The 22,250-nt window shown below is 36.6% G+C and overlaps 1 protein-coding gene across 5 annotated transcripts in view; it reads left to right on the top strand.

The window, feature by feature from the left end:
* Nucleotides 1-22,250, top strand: part of TCF12 (transcription factor 12) — a 379,393-nt gene that overhangs the window by 254,433 nt on the left and 102,710 nt on the right. For all 5 annotated transcript variants that reach the window (XM_030878793.3, XM_030878803.3, XM_030878791.3 and 2 more), the window contains one exon: nucleotides 4,366-4,430. In XM_030878793.3, coding sequence (XP_030734653.1) covers nucleotides 4,366-4,430 — 65 coding nt within the window. The remainder of the gene's footprint in view (nucleotides 1-4,365; nucleotides 4,431-22,250) is intronic.

The raw sequence follows: 22,250 nt of genomic DNA, 5'->3' as shown, positions 1-22,250 counted from the left end.
GCCCAGAATTCTTTTTTTTTTAATTCCAAGAAAATTTGTTATAATAATGACTGCCTCAAATAGTTCATACATCTTATACAAACAACTGGGTAAAATAATTTCTTGAATCAGTAATTTGCTATTTCTTGAACAATTGTTATAAATCCTATCCAAATTAGTCAAACTCATCTGTCGTATCTTGAGCATTTCTCAGTTTGGGGTCAGAAAATACTGAGTCTGATTAATGTAAACCATGTAAGTCTAGGTACTCAAAATACTTTTGCACACAAAATACTTATTTATGAAATACGTGTTTGGCTTGATACACAAATATGTATATAAATGTATATCTTTCAATACATGTTGTTCTTCTCCTAGTGTTGAGGTTCTTATCTTAGGGTGGAGTCTAGAGACTCCCAGAATGGAAGGAAAATCAGTGAACTTGGACAGGGAGAAAATTGTCATTTTTATTTTTCCAGTCTCCAAGTAAAATTTAGCATTTCCTTCAATTTTGAATGAGGGTAGCAAAACAGTCCTGATAGTATCTATGATTTTTATCGCTAATAGAACAGATATTCTCATAGTATAATATAGTTGTTGCAGATATCTTTAAACTGTCATTTATGATTTGAAATTACCATTGTTACTAGGCCTGGTTCTAGATCTAACTATTTAATGTGTTAATTAAAAGGCACATATATTACTATGCAGCAAATTTCTTTAACATTTTAATAACATACCAGTTTACTTTACAATACTACATATTTTGCTTTGTACTTTTAAAAACATTATTGTGAAGACTGCCAAAGAGGCCCAGGATGCATACACGCCCACACACAAATAAAACCCCTCTGCTAGAATATCCCAGTAAAATTTTTATAATATTTTCTCATAGGTGTTTCAAGAGAAATTAGATATACATTAAGTTACTAGTAGTTGATAAATTGTATTCAGCTGATGTTTACTGTTAAAATTGTCCACATACTGTAATTTATGTATAATATTTATGTAGAAGTAGTAACCCCATAATACAGTAGTCAGAAGTTTTTCTTATTTGTCAGACACCTAAGATTAAACAAAAAGACATAGGATTCATTTTAATTCATGAAAAGAGTTCTTGTGAAAAGTAATTTTGAAAGAATTAAAGATTATTGTCTTTTAAATCTCAGACTGAGTATGCATTATTATATTTCAGGAGTACCCAGACTTCTAAGTCCCTAAGAAATAAATAGTTCCTAACAAATTAAAGGTGAAATAAAAATGTATTTACATTTTGGAATCTCATTTGAATTAGGTTCATTGTCGTTTTAAAAACAAACTACCAACTTTCCATTTCAGAAGGAACTTTTACTTTGAAATATTTTGAGCTTATATTAAATGAGTTTTCATTCTTTCTGGTTTGAATATCCTCTGTGAAAAGAAGAAGTTTAGAAATTTTAATAGGCACAGGAAGTAAGTTTTAAAACTTGACATTTTCTTAAGCAGTCTATCTGATGGGTAGCCTCCACACAGATACTTAAATTAAGATTATATTTGAAATCTGTACTTTATTAAAAAACAGACCTAATATTGATCTCTCACTCTGTTCCCTTTACCACCTCAACAATTAAAAAAAAAAAAAGATTCCTTACTAGTGTATTTGAGTGAAAGTATAACAGTTGTTGCTTAGTTTCAAGTCTTTACTGGTTGTTTGAGATAACGTTTCAGGAAGAATTTACAAGGTTAAAAGGGCTTGGTGAGTACTTCAACTATTAATAAGTTGATAGTGTATTGTGAATGACAACTCATTGGCATAGTCTTTTTTTTTTAAACTTTATGATATTGGTTTAAAATGTTACTGTCTCCCAATTCTGTCCTGCCAAGTGTATGAGACATGATTTGTTGTGTTTTTCTTTTCATAAATTTATTTATTTTATTTCATTTTATTTTTGGCTGTGTTGGGTCTTTGTTGTTGCATGCGGGCTTTCTCTAGTTGCGGCGAGCGGGGGCTGCTTTTCATTGTGGTGTGTGGGCTTCTCATTGCAGTGGCTTCTCTTGTTGCAGAGCAGTTGCTCTAGACACACGGGCTTCAGTAGTTGTGGCTCACAGGCTCAGTAGTTGTGGCTCACGGGCTCTAGAGTACAGGCTCACGAGTTGTGGTGCACAGGCTGAGTTGCTCCGCGGCGTGTGGGATCTTCCTGGACCAGGGCTCGAACCCGTGTCCCCTGCATTGGCAGGCAGATTCTTAACCACTGTGCCACCAGGGAAGCCCCATGATTTGTTTTTAAAGGCAACATTTTCTTAAAATTGAAGACATATACTGAGAATGATTTTTAACATCTCATAAACTTGTTTAATGTAGTTGATTAATAAAGTACTACCTGCAAATCATAGATGTGGGCTGTTCTTTATTTTTTCCCAGTGATCTGTCTGCCTGTTATGGTGCGTTGGCATATCCCTTCAGTCTCTTCCATATTCTTGGTCTGGCAGGGAGGGGTGTGTGTCAGAATTGCAAATGCATAATCCTTTAAGGATTTTGTGAAGCCACATTCCAAGAGTTAAAGTGTAGAATCTAAAACTGTGAGATATCACCTTGATTTTTATAAGCGGTCTTACTTGTGAAGGATATATTTAAAGAGTTAGAAATGTTTTTCTTTTTAATTTCATATGTGTATTTTGCAAATTAAAATTCTTTACGTAGAACATACTACTTGGTGGTGATAATGTGAGGCAACTAGACCACATTAATTAACCTGTTCTCATAAATCAGCATTTTTATGTGTTGGCATTGCTTCACGTGAAATAGGTGCTTCATCAGGAACAGACAGTAAGTGCGTCTTAAGACATATGCTGTAATATCCTAATGGGCCCAGAAATTATACTCTTAATTATTAAAGTGTTTTCTAATAACTGACTTTGTTATTGGAAGAATTATTTTGTATATCTAAAGGTTCAGTAGATGCCAAGTTCAGGTTGTAAGATTTCTACATCAGTTGGCCAGTTGAATACATCAGTGGGGTGCATACATCAATGAAAATGATAGAGTATTAGTACATATGTCTCTAAGTTTTTTTTAAATTATGCACCCTATCGGTAAACAATTTTCAGCATCCCATCTATGTGTGCAGTTTTTTAAATTAATAAACTATACATTTTTATATAATCACAAGCTGATATCTCAGTGTATAGTATACAATTATGGTGACTTCATATAGCCTCAATAATTTTAAATATTTTGGATAACTTGTCAGATTTAATTACATTGTGTTTTTTTTACCCTGAAATGAAGAAAAAGAATTAGCTGTGCCATTGTCATTTTTACTTGTATCTCTATCTTTGATATTAACATCAAACTGTGAACCTTGCAGAAATCTTTTTAAGCAACATGTCTATTTGTGAAAGACTGTTTAGTTTAAAACTATATACTATTTGAAAATTGGCTTTACTGAACTTACTTAAACTCATGTGTATTGAAAAGTAAACGAGTAAGAACACTACTGTCAATTATCAGCACTGTGAGACACCTGCTCTCCCTCTCAAGCTGGCCTATACCATTCCTGATACTTAGCCATCAGCTTTTGAACTGTAAATATAATCCCAACAGGAATTCTTATACATTTCGGGGAAGAGTATAAATTGGCATGACAACTTCAGAGAAAGGTAATACTTATGAAGTTGAAAGTGTGCATTGTTTAACCCAGCAGTTCCACTTCTTTGTGTCTATCCTGGAGAAACTATTATGTGTGTATAGGACGTGCAAGTATATTTGTTTAAGCATTATTCATGATAACTAGAAAAAAAAGCAGAAACTGTTTTTCTATTTTTCAGTAGGAGAATAGATCAACTGTGGTTTTATTTGTATAATGGGACATTTTATAGCAGTAAAAAATGAATGAACTAGGTGTTTACTTTTAACATATATCTCAAGATGTATACCATGTAACCCCATCTGTTTAAATGTATTCAACACAAATAGTAATGTATATTGTTTGAATACATGAATATGTACTAAAAGATTCAAAATATACATGGGAATCATACCAGTTTTATGATAGTGGTTACCTTGTGGTCTAGGGTGAGATGTGAACTGTATCTTTACTGTTTCAATTTCTCAGAGAGAGAAGGAAAGAGGAGAGTGTTCAGTCTGAAGCAAATACGGGAAAACATTCTCACTTGTGGGTATATGAATCATACTATTGGCTCTATAGATATCCATGCTTTTGAATATTTTTTTTCATTATTTCACGTGACTTGAATGGTAGTAAGCTTTTTAAGTCTTATTTATTGGATTTTTGTCTTCTTGTTTCTCATTGGTTCTCTGTACTTCCATGAATGGTCTAGAAGTTGAATTGACTGTGTGTCAGTAAATGAGGATTTTTATATGGAGCTATTTTCTTTGTTTTACAGGAAAAACTTCAGAGAGGGGCTCATTTTCCCTGTACAGCAGAGATACTGGATTACCAGGCTGTCAAGTAAGTTAATAAATAACAAAAGCAATGAGATAATTCTTTAACACATAGATAAAGACTTTAACAGAGGAGGTAGAAATTTATCCAATTTATTTCACCATTATTTGTGCATTTAATTTGTGACTAAATGTGGTGGGTTTTTAGTAATTAAACATATTTTCTTTTTTTCTGCTCCTCTGCTTAAAATGGTTTCCCTTCCACAGTTCACCAGATTTTCTTTCTCTAGCATCAAAGAATTTCATAACTCACCTCCATTTTAACTGGAGGCAAAGTAGCAGTTAGCTTCCTACCTTCTTCCAAAATGCTTATTTCTGAAAATGATGTTTATTTATTTCCTCATGAAAAGAACAGTGTTGCCGATAGAGTACAAGAAGAACATAAAATTGCTCTGTGTAGCTTGACCATCCTATGTTAAACTTACTAATGTTGGAAGTACTTTCATTTCAACCTGTTACCAAACTCAGGTCTGGCTGCTTGCTGCTTGAAAATCAATACCTGAGGGGCAGGTGCTGGTAGAAAGGAAGATTGCTTTTAATCAGACAGCTGGCAGTCTGGGGAGAAGGCAGACTTGTGTCCCCCTCAAAACTAACTCCGAAGATTCTGCTCAGCCAAGACAGTTTTTAAAGGGGAAAAAAAGAGCAAGTAATCTCAGTTAATCATTGAGATAAGGGATCAGAGTCATTGCCAGCCCCCACTGCATGTAGTCTTGTTGACTTCTTGTGATCTTTCTTTAGATGCTGTCTTGTTCACAAGTTTGTTCACACAGTTTGTTCATGAGATTACTAAAGGGGAAACTAGGGGAGAGGTCTGGTCATCTGTTAATTACTTATTCTTCATTTCTTCTTCTTTGATCTATGGGAAGAACCAACAGGTTAGGCAAGGTATTGTGTCATCAAAAGATCTGAAAACTGCTTGGGCCAGAGATGACCAGACCATGGTGAGTGCCTGGTTTAAGGGTAGTTATAATATAGCTTTGCTAAAGTGACAAGACACACGGGGTTTCCTGTTGAGGGCAGTTTCTTGCAAAGTGCTACTTGCAAATCCACATCCAATTTTTTGAGCTTCGTACAGTCTCTTTGACTTGTAATCTTTCTTTCAGCTCTTGCATATTCCTTAGCATGTTGCATTTGTACTAATGGCCATTTTCTCTGCTTCTTTCCCCACATCTTTACACTGAGAATCCTAAACACTCAGTTTGCCAGATTCCCATCAGTGTCAAGCCAGAAAGCATACAAAGGAAAGGCAGAATATATCTAATTAGTTTTCTGCTGTCTGCATGCCTTTCATGAGACCCACCCTAATTTTAGACATAGGCACTTAACTGTCATACTAACAATATTACTTCATTTAATACCTACCCCATAATTATGCCTTTCAGAATCAGAATACCTAGGTTCAAATCCCATCTCTGTGAGTTTCTGACCTGTGGTTCTAAGACAAGTCATTTAACCTTAAATCCCATCTCTGTATTGACTTCTTCATTTGAAGAATAGAATTAGCAATTTTTTCCCCACATACTTTGTAAGTCTCTGAAGGCTAAACTGCATGTACTTGAAAGGGAAAGACAGTATTTTACAAAATGAATGCATATTTTAAAATGTTTCTATTCATATAACCCACCAAAAAAAGCTATTCTGAGTCCTTAATATTATTTTTAAGAAACCAAAAAGATTGAGAACCACTGGTCTAATGTTAACACTACTGCTAAACTTGAGGAAAAAAAACTGTTGTAAGGTCTTTGAAATTACAGCTGAAGCTGTTAAATTATTGTTAATGCTTATATTAATTAATGAGTTTTCACTTAACATTTTTTATACTCCCTTGGCAAAGGTGTTGCTATTTAGTTAGAATCAGTGATAAGCTCCATTTATGTAATTCTCCAATTTTGCAAAGATGAATCTTAACAGTTTTTTGTTTGTTTGTTTTAAATGTTGAGCCTTCTTTTAATTTATTTATTTTCATTTTTGGCTGTGTTGGGTCTTCATTTCTATGCGAGGGCTCTCTCTAGTTGAGGCAAGCGGGGGCCACTCTTCATCACGGTGCGCTGGCCTCTCACTGTTGTGGCCTCTCTTGTCACAGAGCACAGGCTCCAGACGCACAGGCTCAGTAGTTGTGGCTCACGGGCCTAGTTGCTCCGCAGCATGTGGAATCCTCCCAGACCAGGACTCGAGCCCGTGTCCCCTGCATTGGCAGGCAGATTCTCAACCACTGCACCACCAGAGAAGCCTGACAGTTTTTACCAGTGATTAATATGTGTTTATACCAGATTTAATTCTCATATCAAAACATTTATTTTAACCTAGATGCATAGCACTCTAATAATAATTGTTATCATTTACTGAGCACTAACTAAGCCAGGCATTGAATACACATTTAATCTGCCCCCCCTCCTTTTTTTTTTGGCCATACCCACAGCCCATGGATCTTAGTTTCCTGACCAGGGATTGAACCCAGGCTCTCAGCAGTGAAAGCCCGGAATCCTAACCAGTAGGCCACCAGGGAACTCCCACATGTACTCCTTTTAACAGCACCCATTTTGCAGGTTAGAAAATGAGTGTTCTCCAGAGGTATCAGTAATTTGCTCAATGCCGTATACCTAGCAAGTGGTAATAAACCTTCTAAACTCCTGCTTGATGTTTTTAGCCTTGATGTAATTATACTGCAGGTAAGAATCCCTTACCTCCCTCTCATTTTAATTTGTTCAGTCATGGAGGGGCCTGAGAATTTCTATTTTTAACAAGTACCCCAGGTGATTTTAATTCACATCGACTGGGAATTATGCTTTGAGACACCCAGTTCCTCTGTATACTCCAAATACAAGCACATATGGAGTATTAAAAAAGAAGAAACTGTAAGATTGCTTTTTAATAATTTTTTATCACATGTTGGAGAGATCAGGCAGGCCTAAGGAAAAGAGAACAAGGTTACGGTAATGTATGATATGTAAAATAACAATATTCCTGTATACAGGAAGATTTATAGGTATTCAAGTCAGGGAAAGATTTGTTTTTGAAGAATTCATGGAAGCAGTGCATGGGCCCCAAAGAGAAAGCCCAAAATTCAGCACAGATGAGAGAAGATTATACTGCAACAAGGATAAATAACATCAGTGAAGACCAGAGGGCTCTTAAAATAAGTGAAAGTATTCCTTACTGTGAAAGGAACAATGGCTTTGCTATTTATTACTGTTACTTAGCTCTGGCTATGCTGTAGTTGCCAGAAGTTATGATGGTTCACACCAGCTGATTTGAGGCCTAAGTAGTAAACCCAGGAAATTCAAGAGTTTAAAAAGATGTATCACTCCCATTCAAAGAAAAACCTGTATTCCAAACTGTATTTATTGTAGTGGGTCAGAGAAAAAAAAATACACCAAAACAATTAATAATTGGCTGCCATTTTATCTTACCTGTTCACAAGCAACATAATAATCTTAACCACACAATGATACTAGAAGAAAATATAAATAGTGACTACAAAATTATATCCAGACACAACTTTGAAATCATTTTTCTTCAACAGAATCCCCAAGGAACATTTAACTCTGCTATTAATGTACATAAAATGCTGCTGACATACTGCAAAAATCAGGCTAATTTAATAATGCCTGATGGGCCTTACTTCATGTTAAGATGATGTAATAATATGTTGCTAAATGAGTCTCCTTATATTACCTTCACGGCAATGGCATAACTGATGAGCCATTAAAAGGAAACTGGTGTAGCAGTGTTACTGGAAACATTGATAGATCATTCTGCAATTGAATTTTTTTTTCTGCGGTACGCGGGCCTCTCCCATTGCGGAGCACAGGCTCCGGACGCGCAGGCCCAGCGGCCATGGCTCACGGGCCCAGCCACTCCACGGCACGTGGGATCTTCCCTGACCGGGGCACGAACCCGTGTCCCCTGCATCGGCAGGCGGACTCTCAACCACTGCGCCACCAGGGAAGCCATGCAATTGAATTTTTTTGGTTCAACACAGAGCATAGAAGCCAGCATCTTTATTAACAATAGGTATGGGGGGAGGGATAAATTGGGAGGTTGGGATTGACGTATACACACTACTATATATAAAATAGATAACTAATAAGGACCTACTGTATAGCACAGGGGACTCTGCTCAGTACTCTAATGCCCTATATGGGAAAAGAATCTAAAAATAAGTGGGTATATGTATAACTGATTCACTTTGCTGTACAGCAGAAACTAATACCATACTGTAAATCAACTATACTCGAATAAAAATTAATTCTAAAAAAATAAGAATAATATTAACTGTCCAAAAAAAACCCCAATAGATATAATACTTTAATAACTGTCACCATGAAGTAAAAAATCCTTTTATGATTATGACAGTTTGTCATTGCTGCCTCTTAAACTTAAGTGTTTATTCAAATTTGTGTAAGTTTTTTTCAGTCTTCAGCCTAGAAGAGGCAGAGTCTTGTTTTTTCCCCAAGGGACTTAATTGTCATCAGAGTTAAGATATTATACCCTTGAAAAAAATAACAGTTAACTTTAAAAACTCAGTTAACTGTTACTTAGAAATTTACCCATACCATTTGCTTCTTTAAAATCCTCTTTTTCCATTAGTCAATCTCATTATATACAGACATTTGATAATGATAAAAGTCAATACATAAGGAAGATAAAACAGTGATAAATGTGTATACACCTAATAACAGAGCTTCAAAATAAATGAAACAAAAATCAGTATAATTAGAGAGATAAATTCGCAGTCACAGTTGAAGATCTGAATACCTCTCTTAGCAGTTGACAGAATAACTAGACAAAAATTTAGTAAAGACATAGAACTAAATGAACCATATAAACTACTGTGACCTAACTGATACTTACAACATTCTGTTCCCAACAACTGAAGATATAAATCCCTTTCAAGGGTACATGTTACACTCAACAGGATTGAACAATGTGCTCATCTTTAAATCAGTGTCAATAAACTGAAAAGGTTTAAAATCATACAAAGTATTTTTTCTGACCATAAACGAATTAAATTAGAAGTCAGTGATTTACCTAGAAAAACACCAAATATTTGGAAATGAAAGGACTGTTTCATTTAGACATGGGCATATCTAAATAACCCATGGTTTTGAAAAGAAATCAGAAGGGAATTTAGAAAATATTTCTAACTATAATGAAATATGATACAGCAAAATTTGTTGGTGCAATTAAAGCAGTGCCTTGGAGAAAATGTGTAGCTCTAAATGCTTGTATTAAAAAAGAAGATCTACAGCACATGACCTGAGGTTCTGCCCTATGAAGCTAGAAAAAGAAGCACAGCATAAGTGGAAGGGAGAAAGCAGTACAGATAAGAGCAGGAATCAGTGTACTATTACACAAATAATAGAAAAAGCTAACAAAGCCAGAATTTGATTATTTGAAAAGACCCATAAACTGAATAAGTCCCAGCTAAACTAAGTAAAACAAAGGGGGAGAGAGGAGGAGGGGAAAGAACACTAATTACCAATATCTGAAATGGAAGAGAGGTTATCACTGTAAATCATATATACATTAAAAGAATAATAAGGAAGTGTTGGGAATAACTTAATAAATTTGACAACTTTGGTGCAATAAGCAAATTTCTTGAATATTACTCACCAAAAGGGGACAAGATGAAACAGAGAGTTTGAATAGCTCTCTATCTATTAATACAAGTAAATTCATTTCAAAAGCTTTTTCACAAAGAAAGCTTGACTGTCATATGGTTTCATTGGTGAATTCTTTTAAATGCTTATGGGGAAAAATAATACCAATCTTACACAAACTATTTTAGAAAATAGAGGAGGAGGGAACACTTTGCAGCTCATTTTACAAGGTGAGCAACACGCTGATCCTCAAAATGCACATGTGGTTTGTACCAGAAGTGAAAGTTTGGCTTAATTGTTGAAAATCAGCCAGTGTAATTCAACACATTAACAGACTTAAGAAGAAAAACATTTCCAAAGATGTAGAAAAAGTATTCAACAAAATCAAATATCCATGATAAAACCTCTCAACAAACGCAGCATAGAAAGCAGCTTCCTCAGTTTGATAAAAAGACTTGCATGAAAGATCTATAGCTTTTTTTTTTCTTTTTTTTTTTTTTGCCATATGCGGGCCTCTCACTGTTGTGGCCTCTCCTCTCCCGTTGCGGGGCACAGGCTCTGGACCACGCAGGCTCAGCGGCCATGGCTCACGGGCCCAGCCATTCCGCGGCATGTGGGATCTTCCCGGACCGGGGCACGAACCCGTGTCCCCTGCATCGGCAGGCGGACTCCCAACCACTGTGCCACCAGGGAAGCCCCAGATCTATAGCTTTTAAGTGTAATTGCATGCTTAAAGGTGAAAGACTAAATGTTTTCCCTCTAATATTAGTAACAAGGTAAGAATTTCCACTCTCATTACCTGAATTTTTTGTCCTAGCCAGTGTAATAAGGCAAGAGGAAAAAAGGCATAAAACAGGAAAGGAATAAATTCAGCTGAATTGGCAAATGATATGTCTATGTACATGAGAAGTCCTAAGGAATCATCAAGAACACTTCTAGAATTAATAAGTACTTTTAGGTATGTCAAAGGTTACATGGGCAATCTCAAAAAGTCAATTATATTTCTATATACTAGCAGTGAACAATTAGAAATTGAAATTATCGAAACAGTATTGTTTAAAATGGGACCTAATCAAGCTTACAAGCTTTTGCACAGCAGAAGAAACCATAAAAAAAAGAAAAGACAACCTACAGAATGGGATAAAATATTTGCAAATGATGAGACAGACAAGGGCTTAATCTCCAAAATATACAAACAGCTCATACAACTCAGCAAAAAAACAAACAACCCAATCAAAAAATGGGCAGAAGACCTTAATAGACATTTCTCCAAAGAAGACATAGAGATGGCCACTAGGCACATGAAAAGATGCTCAATATCACTAATTATTAGAGAAATGGAAATCAAAACTACAATGAGGTACCACCTCACACTGGTCAGAATGGCCATCATTAAAAAGTCCACAGGGGCTTCCCTGGTGGTCCAGTGGGTAAGACTCTGCACTCCCAATGCAGGAGGCCTGGGTTTGATCCCCAGGTGAGGAACTACATCCCGCATGCATGCTGCAACTAAGAGTTCTCATGCCGCAGCTAGGAGTCCACATGCTGCAACAAAGATCCTGTGTGCTGCAACTAAGACCCAGTGCAGCCTAAATAAATAAATAAATATTTTTAAAGTCTGCAAATAACAAATGCTGGAGAGGGTGTGGAGAAAAGGGAACCCTCCTATACTGTTGGTGGGAATGTAAGTTGGTACAGCCACTATGGAAAACAGTATGGAGGTACCTCAGAAAACTAAAAATAGAATTACCATATGATTCAGCAGCCCTACTCCTGGGCATATACCTGGACCAAACTATAATTCAAAAAGATACATGCACCCTGAATGTTCATAGCAGCACTATTCACAATAGCCAAAACATGGAAACAACCTAAATGTCCATCGACAAATGAGTGGATAAAGAAGATGTGGTACATATATACAATAGAATACTACTCAGCCATAAAAAAGAACAAAATAATGCCATTTGCAGCAGCATGGATGCAACTAGAGATTATCACACTAAGTGAAGTAAGTCAGAAAGAGAAAGACAAATACCATATGATACCACGTATATGTAGAATCTAAAATATGGAACAAATGAACCTATCTACAAAACAGAAACAGACTCACAGACAGAAAACAGACTTGTGGTTGCCAAGGGGAGGGAGAGGGATGGATTGGGATTTTGAGGTTGGTAGATACGAATTATTACATTTAGAATGGATAAACAACAAGGTCCTAATGTATAGCACAGGGAACTATATTCAGTATCCTGTGATAAACCATAATGGAAAAGAACATAAAAAAAGAATGTATATATGTATAACTGAGTCACTTTGCTGTGCATCAGAGATTGGCACAATATTGTAAATCAACTATACTTCTATTTTAAAAAAACAGTATTGTTTATAGTCACATCAATAATTATAAAATACAGAGGGATAAATTTAACAAAAGATGATAAGACTTCAACAATGAAAACTATAAAATATTGCTGATAGAAATCAAAGAAGATCTAAATAAATAGAGACGTGTACCATGTTGATGAATTGGAAGACTCAGTATCATTTAGTTGTTAGTTCCACTGGGCTATAGATTTAATGGAATCTCAGTCAGAATTCCAGGAGGCTCTTTCTAAAACATTGACAAGATTATTTAAAAGTTGATCTGAAAAGGCAGAGAATTAAGAAGAGCCAGGAGAATCTTCGAAACGAAAGGAAGAAGGACTTTACCTGACTTAAAGACTTCCTGTAAAGCAATACTAATCAAGACAGAGTAGTTTTCATATAAAGACTGACAAATAGATCATGGAACAGGATAGAGTCCAGAAAGGGATCCACCCCTATATGGCAACTGGTGTTTGATAACAGCACTCCAGCAATTCAGTAAGAAAAGAAACATCTCTTTTTAATATATGGTGCTGGGACAACTATAAAACAATACTAAAAAAAAAAAAAAAGAACTTCAACTCTTAACTTATATCATGGACAAACATAAGTTTGAGATGGATCATGGACTTAAATATGAGCTACAATAATAAAGCTGCTAGGGAAAAAAATAGATTAATATCTTTACCACTTCAAGATAAACAAAAATTTTTTACGGAAGATATAGAAAGCATAGAACATAGAAGAAAAATTGATGGATTGAACTTAATTAAAATTTAAAGCTTACATTCATCCCAGAACACCATCAAGAAAAGGAAAAGAGAAGCCACAGAATAGAAGGTATTAGCAACACATTTATTTGACAGAGGACTTAGGTGTAGACTATATAATGATTCCTGACAACTCAGCAATAAGAAAGAAGCAATCCAATTTTTTTACAACAGACACTTCATAGAAGACAATATACAAATGGGCAGTCAGCATGTTAAGAAATGCTCCACGTTGTTAGCTGTCAGGTACATGAAAATTAAAACCACAATGACCTGACAGTACACACCTACCAGAATAGCTAAAAATTTGTTTTATTTTTTTTTAATTGAAGTAGAGTTGATTTACCATGTTGTGGCAATCTCTGCTGTACAGCAAAGTGACTCAGTTATACCCATAGAGACTTTTTTTTTTTTTTGCGGTATGCGGGCCTCTCACTGCTGTGGCCTCTCCCGTTGCAGAGCACAGGCCGCAGACGCGCAGGCTCAGCGGCCATGGCTCATGGGCCCAGCCGCTCCGTGGCATGTGGGATCTTCCCAGACCGGGGCACGAACCCGTGTCCCCTGCATCGGCAGGCGGACTCTCAACCACTGCGCCACCAGGGAAGCCCGAGACATTCTTTTTTTATATTCTTTGCTATTATGGTTTATCACAGGATATTGAATATAGTTCCCTGTGCTATACATTAGGACCTTGCTGTTCAAAATAGCTAAAATTTTTTGAAAGCTAAAGTTAAAATTGCTAGTTGGACTGTAAAATGGTACAATGACTTTGGAAAACTGTTTGGCAATTTCTTATAAAGTTAAATATGCATCTACTCCATGACTCCACAGGTTTACTTCCAGGTGTTTATCCAAGAAAAATGAAAACATAGTTCACCAAAAGCTTTCATCAAAAATGTTCATAGCATTTTTATTCATTATAGCCTAAAACTGGAAACATCCCAGTTACTCATCAGCAGGAGAGTGGATAAATGACCTGTGTTATGTTCATACATTGAATGCTATTTAACAATAAAATGGAATGATCTAATGATCTCAATAATGTTATACTGAGTGGAAGAGGCCAAATCTCAAAACTACGGTATGACTCCATTTATATGAACAGCTATAATAGGCAAAACTCTCCTGTGTTGATAAAAATCAAATCAGTGGTTGCCACTGGGAGAAGTGTTCTACTGTGAAGGTAACTCATTTCTGAGATGACAGAAATGTCTTGTGTCTTAATATGCATTCATCAAAACTGATTAAGTGGTACACTTAAGATCTGAACATTTTATTGTATGTAAAGAACAGCTTAGGGGCTTCCCTGGTGGCGCAGTGGTTGGGGGTCCGCCTGCCGATGCAGGGGACGCGGGTTCGTGCCCCGGTCTAGGAGGATCCCAAATGCCGTGGAGCGGCTGGGCCCGTGAGCCATGGCCGCTGGGCCTGTGCGTCCTCCGCAACGGGAGAGGCCACGGCAGTGGGAGGCCAGCGTACCGCAAAAAAGTAAAAAAGAACAGCTTAGTTTTTTAAACAATTAAATGAAAAGAAATATCATTTATAGTAGCATCTAAGAAACTTGGTTTAAATACTTAAGAGTAAATGTTAGAAGACATGCAAGACCACTGAAAACTGCTAAGCAAACAGTTTGCTTGGAGAAATTTTAAAAGACCTCAGCAAATGCAAAGATGTACCATGTTCATGAACAGGAAGACAATATTCTTAAAATATCAGTTCTTCCCAAATTGATCTGTAGATTAAATGCAATCCCAATTATAACCCTACCAAGATTCTTTGTGTTTGTATGGGAATTTACAAGCTAATTTTAAAATTTCTTTAGAAAAACAAATGACCTGGAATACTAAAGCAGTCTTGAGAAGTGAAGAACAAAGTTGGAGAATTTATGCTATCTGACTCTAACATAAGACGTAGTATAAAGCTGTTGTACAACAGCATGGTACTGGTGTGATTGAGAAATATGACACTGGTATAGAATAGAGCCCAGAAGTACACCCACATTTATGCAGTTCATTTGATTTTCAGCAGTGTTTGTCAGAGTATTCCAATGGGAAAAGAAAAGATTCTTAATTAAAAGTGCAGTAACAAATGGATATTCATATGGAAAATTATGAATGTTAGTCCTTCTCTTACACTGAAAGCAGAAGTTATTCAAGATGGATCCTAGACCTAAATGTAAAAGCTAAAACTACAAAGCTTTAAGAAGAAAACATAGGAGAATCTCTCTTCAATTAGGGGATAAGCAAAGCTTTGTTACACAGAATACAGAAAGAAAAAAACTGTAAAAGAAAAAAATGATAACTTAGACTTAATCAAAAGTAGACTTCTGCTTATTAAAAAGCATAGGTTGGGCTTCCCTGGTGGCGCAGTGGTTGAGAGTCCGCCTGCCGATGCAGGGGACACGGGTTCGTGCCCTGGTCTGGGAAGATTCCACGTGCCGCGGAGCGGCTGGGCCCGTGAGCCATGGCCGCTGAGCCTGCGCGTCCAGAGCCTGTGCTCTGCAACGGGAGAGGCCACAACAGTGAGAGCCCCGCGTATCTCCAAAAAAAAAAAAAAAAAAGCATAGGTTAAAAAAAAAGAGTAGACAAGCCACTATCTGGGAGTCAATATTTGCAAAACATATATCTGACAAAGTACTAGTATCCAGGATATAAAAAGAACTCCTACAAATCTATAAGGTTACCCAAGGCTTCTCCAACTTTTCTTTTTATGACAAGGTTAAGTGCAGTTGATGAACAAATTTCCAGTCCCTTCTAGACTTTTAATTCTATTATAATTTCAAGAATAGGATCATTTCTAGTTGGTAACATGACTACAAGCTGTTACATAAAAGATACCCATGGTGTAGCTACTTCTCTTTCTTTTTCCTTCTTTCTTCCTCCCCCCGCCACCCACCCAGTAATACTTTTTCTCTTTAGGAGGACAGGTTTCCTTAGCCAGTGACAACTAACAATTTTAGAGGTTGAACAGTTACTTGATGGGGTAATTTCTGACAGCATACTTAGAGAAAACCCTAAAGGATGAGGCCAGTGGAATAATTATCTAGCCTGAGATATCCATAAGTATATAAAAAAGTCTTAATTCTGTAGAGGAGGAAAGTTTTCTTCAACCCTCTTAGAGTTCCTGGTTGGATCTGAAAAGCAAACTGACAAAGGCAGATTAACAAGAGAAAAGCTTACATATTCATTTAATATAAGTTTTGCATGACACAGAAGTCTTCATCAGGAAATGAAGACCAAAAGAAACAGAGCTATGTACTTTCATGCTAAGTTTGATGAAGAGTAGGCATTATGGATGAATATGATATAGATTAAGAAGTATGAGGTAATTATAAACTGGGGGAAACTTAGTAAGGCCTGGGTGTTAGGATTCTTCTTGACATCCCTTTTTCTTTGGACATAAGGATGCTCCTTTTTTCTGTGTATAGGGAAGGCACATCTCCCATGAGGATAGCCTGTTTCAAGGAAGAAGGGCTGGCGTGGGGGTGGAGGGCGTCAGAGTGACCTTCCTGGTTCTGTCAGTTTCCCAAACTCCTCAGATTAAAATATTCAGTATGCCAAGATACCATATCTTGGGGAGTTGTATCCTGAACTCCATCATTCATTTACTCTTAAAATTAAGTTTTTAAGTTGTTAAGATGGAATTTTTAATGCATTTTAAATTATTTCAATATCTCCAATTGTTTAATCTCTAGATACAGTTTGGTTTGACGTAGTTCTTTTACAAATTTCTATAAATTTATTTTTTTATTTTATTTTTTAATTTTTTAATTTAATTTAATTTTTTTATACAGCAGATTCTCATTAGTCATCCATTTTATACACATCAGTGTATACATGTCAATCCCAATCACCCAATTCATCACACCACCACCACCACCACCCGCCGCTTTCCCCCCTTGGTGTCCGTACGTTTGTTCTCTACATCTGTGTCTCAGTTTCTGCCCTGCAAACCAGTTCATCTGTACCATTTTTCTAGGTTCCACATATATGAGTTAATATACGATATTTGTCTTTCTCTTTCTGACTTACTTCACTCTGTGTGACAGTCTCTAAATCCATCCGTGTCTCATCAAATGACCCAATTTCATTCCTTTTTATGGCTGAGTAATATTCCATTGTATATATCTACCACATCTTCTTCATCCATTCATCTGTCGATGGGCATTTAGGTTGCTTCCATGACCTGGCTATTGTAAATAGTGCTGCAGTGAACATTGGGGTGCATGTGTCTTTTTGAAGTATGGTTTTCTCTGGGTATATGCCCAGTAGTGGGATTGCTGGATCATATGGTAATTCTATTTTTAGTCTTTTAAGGAACCTCCATACTGTTCTCCATAGTGGCTGTATCAATTTACATTCCCACCAACAGTGCAAGAGGGTTCCCTTTTCTCCACACCCTCTCCAGCATTTGTTGTTTGTAGATTTTCTGATGATGCCCATTCTAAGTGGTGTGAGGTGATACCTCATTATAGTTTGGGGTTGCATTTCTGTAATAATTAGGGATGTTGAGCAGCTTTTCATGTGCCTCTTGGCCATCTGTATGTCTTCTTTGGAGAAATGTCTATTTAGGTCTTCTGCCCATTTTGGATAGGGCTGTTTGTTTTTTTAATATTGAGCTGCATGAGCTGTTTATATATTTTGGAGATTAATCCTTTGTCTGTTCATTCATTTGCAAATATTTTTTCCCATTCTGAGGGTTGTGTTTTCATCTTGTTTATGGTTTCCTTTGCTGTGCAAAAGCTTTGAAGTTTCATTAGGTCCCATTTGTTTATTTTTGTTTTTATTTCCATTACTCTAGGAGGTGGATCAAAAAAGATCCTGCTCTGATTGATGTCAAAGAGTGTTCTTCCTATGTTTTTCTCTAAGAGTTTTATAATGTCCGGTCTTACATTGAGGCCTCTAATCCATTTTGAGTTTATTTTTGTGTATGGTGTTAAGGAGTGTTCTAATTTCATTCTTTTACATGTACCTGTCCAGTTTTCCCAGCACCACTTATTGAAGAGGCTGTCTTTTCTCCATTGTATATCCTTGCCTCCTTTGTCATAGATTAGTTGAACATAGGTGCGTGGGTTTATCTCTGGGCTTTCTATCTTGTTCCATTGACCTATGTTTCTGTTTTTGTGCCAGTACCATATTTTCTTGCTTACTGTAGCTTTGTAGTATAGTCTGAAGCCAGGAAGTCTGATTCCTCCAGCTCCGTTTTTTTCCCTCAAGACTCCTTTGGCTATTCAGGGTCTTTTGTGTCTCCATACAAATTTTAAGATTTTTTGTTCTAGTTCCATAAAAAATGCCATTGGTAATTTGATAGGGATTGCATTGAATCTGTAGATTGCTTTGGGTAGTATAGTCATTTTCACAATATTGATTCTTCCATTCCAAGAACATGGTATATCTCTCCATCTGTTGGTATCATCTTTAATTTCTTTCATCAGTGTCTTATAGTTTTCTGCATACAGGTCTTTTGTCTCCCTAGGTAAGTTTATTCCTAGGTATTTTGTTCTTTTTCTTGCAATGGTAAATGGGAGTGTTTCCTTAATTTCTCTTTCAGATTTTTCATCATTAATGTATAGAAATGCAAGAGATTTCTGTGCATTAATTTTGTATCCTGCCACTTTACCAAATTCACTGATTAGCTCTAGTAGTTTTCGGTTGGCATCTTTAGGATTCTCTATGTATAGCATCATGACATCTGCAAACAGTGACAGTTTTACTTCTTCTTTTCCAATTTGGATTCCTTTTATTTCTTTTTCTTCTCTGCTGTGGCTAGGACTTCCAAAACTATGTTGAATAATAGTGGTGAGAGTGGACATCCTTGCCTTGTTCCTGATCTTAGAGGAAATGCTTTCAGTTTTTCACCATTGAGAATGATGTTTGCTGTGGGTTTGTCATATATGGCCTTTATTATATTGAGGTAGGTTCCCTCTATGCCCACTTTCTGGAGAGTTTTTATCATATATGGGTGTTGAATTTTCTCAAAAGCTTTTTCTGCATCTATTGAGATGATCATATGGTTTTTATTCTTCAGTTTGTTAATATGGTGTATCACATTGCTTGATTTGTGCATATTGAAGAACCCTTTCATCCCTGGGATAAATCCCCCTTGATCATGGTGTATGATCCTTTTAATGTATTGTTGGATTCTGTTTGCTAGTATTTTGTTGAGGATTTTTGCATCTATATTCATCAGTGCTATTGGTCTGTAATGTTCTTTTTTTGTAGTATCTTTGTCTGGTTTTGGTATCAGGGTGATGGTGGCTTCATAGAATGAGTTTGGGAGTGTTCCTTCCTCTGCAATTTTTTGGAAGAGTTTGAGAAGGATGGGTGCTAGCTCTTCTCTAAAGCTGTTAGAATTCACCTGTGAAGCCATCTGGTCCTAGACTTCTGTCTGTTGGAGGATTTTTAATAACAGTTTCATTTCATTACTTGTGATTGGTCTGTTCATATTTTCTATTTCTTCCTGGTTCAGTCTTGGAAGGTTATACCGTTCTAAGAATTTGTCCATGTCTTCCAGGTTTTCCATTTCATTGGCATAGAGTTGCTTGTAGTAGTCTCTTAGGATGCTTTGTATTTCTGTGGTGTCTGTTGTAACTCCTCCTATTTCATTTCTAATTTTATTGATTTGAGTCCTCTCCCTCTTTTTCTCGAGGAGTCTGCCTGATGGTTTATCAATTTTGTTTATCTTCTCAAAGAACCAGCTTCCAGTTTTATTGATCTTTGCTATTGTTTTCTTTGTTTCTATTTCATCTATTTCTGCTCTGATCTTTATGATTTCTTTCCTTCTGCTAACTTTGGGTTTTATTTGTTCTTCTTTCTCTAGTTCCTTTAGGTGTAAGGTTAGATTGTTTATTTGAGAATTTTCTTGTTCCTTGAGGTAGGCTTGTATAGCTATAAACTTAGAACTGCTTTTGCTGCATCCCATAGGTTTTGGATCATCTTGTTTTCATTGTCATTTGTCTCTAGGTATTTTTTGATTTCCTCTTTGATTTCTTCAGTGATCTCTTGGTTATTTAGTAACGTATTATTTAGCCTCCATGTGTTTGTGTTTTTTACCTTTTTTTGTCTGTAATTGATTTCTAATCTTTTAGCGTTGTGGTCAGAAAAGATGCTTGATATGATTTCAATTTTTTTAAATTTACTGAGGCTTGATTTGTGACCCAAGATGTGATCTACCCTGGAGAATGTTCTGTGTGCACTTGAGAAGAAAGTGTAATCTGCTGGTTTTGGGTGGAATGTCCTATAAATATCAATTAAATCTATCTGGTCTATTGTGTCATTTAAAGCTTCTGTTTCCTTATTTATGTTCATTTTGGATGATGTGTACATTGGTGTAAGTGTGGTGTTAAGGTACCCCACTTATTGTGTTACTGTCGATTTCCCCTTTTATAGCTGTTAGAAGTTGCCTTATTTATTGAGGTGCTCCTATGTTGGGTGTATATATATTTATAATTGTTATATCTTCTTCTTGGATTGATGCCTTTATCATTATGTAGTGTCCTTCCTTGTCTCTTGTAACATTCTTTATTTTAAAGGCTATTTTATCTGATATGAATATTGCTCCTCCAGCTTTCTTTTGATTTCTATTTGCATGGAATATCTTTCTCCATCCCCTCACTTTCAGTCTGTATGTGTCCCTAGGTCTGAAGTGGGTCTCTTGTAGACAGCACATAGATGGGTCTCGTTTTTGTATCCATTCAGCCAGTCTGTGTCTTTTGGTTGGAGCATTTAATCCATTCACATTTAAGGTAATTATCCATATGTATGTTCCTATGACCATTTTCTTAATTGTTTGGGGTTTGTTTTTGTAGGTCCTTTTCTTCTCTTGTGTTTCCCACTTAGAGAAGTTCCTTTAGCATTTGTTGTAGAGCTGGTTTGGTGGTGCTGAATTCTCTTAGCTTTTGCTTGTCTGTAAAGCTTTTGATTTCTCCATCAAATCTGAATGAGATCCTTGCTGGGTAGAGTAATCTTGGTTGTAGGTTCTTCCCTTTCATCACTTTAAGTATATCATGCCACCCCCTTCTGGCCTGTAGAGTTTCTGGTGAGAAATTAGCTGTTAATCTCATGGGAGTTCCCTTGTATGTTATTTTTCATTTTTCCCTTGCTGCTTTCAATAATTTTTCTTTGTCTTTAATTTTTGCCAATTTGATTACTATGTGTCTCAGCATGTTTCTTCTTGGGTTTATCCTGTATGGGACTCTCTCTGCTTCCTAGTCTTGGGTGGCTATTTCCTTTCCCGTGTTAGGGAAGTTTTCAACTATAATCTCTTCAAATATTTTCTTGGGTCCTTTCTCTCTCTCTTTTCCTTCTGGGACCCCTACAATGCAAATATTGTTGAGTTTAATGTTGTCCCAGAGGTGTCTTAGGCTGTCTTCATTTCTTTTTTTTTTTTTTTTTTTGCGGTACGCGGGCCTCTCGTTGTGGCCTCTCCCATTGCGGAGCACAGGCTTTGGACGCGCAGGCTCAGCACCCATGGCTCACGGGCCCAGCTGCTCTGCGGCATGTGGGATCTTCCAGGACTGGGGCACGAACCCGTGTCCCCTGCATCAGCAAGCACTGTGCCACCAGGGAAGCCCTGTCTTCATTTCTTTTCATTCTTTTTTCTCTATTCTGTTCCTCAGCAGTGAATTCCACAATTCTGTTTTCCAGGTCACTTATCCGTTGTTCTGCCTCAGTTATTCTATTGATTCCTTCTAGTGTAGTTTTCATTTCAGTTACTTTATTGTTCATCTGTTTGTTTGTTCTTTAATTCTTCTAGGTCTTTGTTAAACATTTCTTGCATCTTCTTGATCTTTGCCTCCATTCTTTCTCCAGGGTCCTGAACCATCTTCATTATCATTATTCTGAATTCTTTTTCTGGAAGGTTGCCTATCTCCACTTATTTTGTTGTTTTTCGTTGTTGTTTTCCGGAGCCTGTGCTCCGGAAATGTTTTTCGTTGTTGTTTTCCGGAGCCTGTGCTCCGGAATGTTTTTCGTTGTTGTTTTCCGGAGCCTGTGCTCCGCAATGGGAGAGGCCACAGCAGTGAGAGGCCTGCGTACCCAAAAAAAAAAAAAAACTTCACAGATTACAAAACTTGCTTAAAAGAGAAAG

Source organism: Globicephala melas, chromosome 2, assembly GCF_963455315.2.
Source record: "Globicephala melas chromosome 2, mGloMel1.2, whole genome shotgun sequence".
Lineage (NCBI taxonomy): Eukaryota > Metazoa > Chordata > Mammalia > Artiodactyla > Delphinidae > Globicephala > Globicephala melas.
The sequence above is the reverse complement of the archived record's forward strand: the minus strand, read 5'-3'. Positions and strand labels throughout refer to the sequence as shown.